The 1505-nt window shown below is 69.1% G+C and overlaps 2 protein-coding genes across 2 annotated transcripts in view; one reads left to right on the top strand and one right to left on the bottom strand.

Moving 5' to 3' along the window:
- The window catches only part of LOC116819215 (cdc42 effector protein 2-like), a 280118-nt gene that overhangs the window by 184943 nt on the left and 93670 nt on the right, over nucleotides 1–1505 (bottom strand). The gene's annotated exons all lie outside the window — the stretch shown is intronic.
- LTBP4 (latent transforming growth factor beta binding protein 4) overlaps nucleotides 1–1505 on the top strand; it is a 53286-nt gene that overhangs the window by 27788 nt on the left and 23993 nt on the right. The window contains 2 exon segments of the mRNA XM_075070709.1: nucleotides 282–446; nucleotides 771–929. Of these exon segments, the coding sequence (XP_074926810.1) occupies nucleotides 282–446; nucleotides 771–929 (324 nt within the window).

The raw sequence follows: 1505 nt of genomic DNA, 5'->3' as shown, positions 1-1505 counted from the left end.
AGCCCAAGGGTAGGGGACGGGCTGGCTCAGGGGGTGGGCACATGCTGTGTGGGGACTGGCTAGGGAATGGGCAAGGGGGTTGAGGGTGGGGGCTGGATGGCTCAGGGGCAGGGAGCTGGCTTGGGGGGCCGGGGAATGGGCCAAAGGGCCAAAGGGGAGGCTGCCTGGCTCTGGGGCAGAGTACGGGCCATGGGGGGCTGGCTCAGGGCCCAGGGGCCCATGGCAGCGGCTCCGTGGGGGGGGCTCAGCGCCCGTCTGTCCCCGTGTCCGTCTGTCCCCAGCCCACCATGTGATCTCGGAGGCCAAGGGCCCTTGCTACCGGGTCCTGCGGGACGGCGCCTGCTCCCTGCCCACCCTGCGCAACATCACCAAGCAGATCTGCTGCTGCAGCCGCGTCGGCAAGGCCTGGGGCTGGGGCTGCGAGCGCTGCGCGCTCTTCGGCTCCGGTGAGCCCCGCCGGGCGTCGGGGTGGGGAGCCAGGACGCCTGAGTTTGCCCCGAGCAGTGGGGTCTAGGGGTGGGGGTGGGGAGCCAGGATGCCTGGGTTCTCTCCAGGCAGTGGGGGCTAGGAGTGGGGGTGGGGAGCCAGGACGCCTGGGTTCTTTCCTGGCAGTGGGAGTGAGGGGTGAGGGTAGGGAGCCAGGACACCTGGGTTCTTTCTTGGTGGTGGGAGGGCAGTGGTGGCTGGTGGTGAGGGGTGGGGAGCCAGGACACCTGGGTTCCCGCACAGCTGGGGGCTATGGGCTCCTGATGCTGCCGCTTCCCATGCAGATGGCTTCAAGGAGATCTGCCCAGCGGGTCCTGGCTACCACTTCTCCGCCTCTGACCTACGCTACAACACCCGTTTCCTGGGCTCCGACCTGCCCCGTGTGCCCGTCAGCCGCCAGCATGGGGGGCGCACGCCTGCCCCACCCGCCCTGCCCGCCACGTGTGAGAGCTCCCCCGCTGCACCCTTCCTGTGCCGCGCCCCTCTCCTCCCTGTCCCTGTCCCCCATCCATGTCCCCCCCACTACACCCACATCCACATCCTCCCCACAGCACCCCCATCTGTGCCCCTCCCGCACTGCGCCCCGTCACAGACTCCCAGTCGTGCCCACTCTTGGCCCCGTGTAGTCCGTGGGGGGTGCCCCTTCAGTGCGACAGCCCTTCTCGGAGGGCCACTCTCTCTGGGGCTCAGGCCCCTCCACCTCCTGGAGCCGCACCTCTCTGAGCCTCAGCACGTCTGTCTCTGCCGTAGGCCCCCCCAGGGAGTCCCCTCGCTCTGGGCCCCCCAGGGCCTCCACCCCCTGAAGGGGATGATCCCCCCTGTTCTCTAGCCCGGAGCGACTCTGCCCCAGCGTAACACAGGAAGGTTTATTGAGAGCTGAATCCAGCACAAGAAACTCTCCAGCCTCAGGCCTGGCCTCCCTCAGCCCAGCACATCCCAGTCCCCCTGCAGCCAGGGGGGCTCTGCCTGCTCCCCCCTCCAGCCCTGAGCCCCCCTGCTTCCCAGCTGGGCCTCTGATA

Source organism: Chelonoidis abingdonii, chromosome 11 (genome assembly GCF_003597395.2).
Source record: "Chelonoidis abingdonii isolate Lonesome George chromosome 11, CheloAbing_2.0, whole genome shotgun sequence".
NCBI classification, from domain to species: domain Eukaryota; kingdom Metazoa; phylum Chordata; order Testudines; family Testudinidae; genus Chelonoidis; species Chelonoidis abingdonii.
This window is presented reverse-complemented; position numbering and strand designations above follow the sequence as displayed.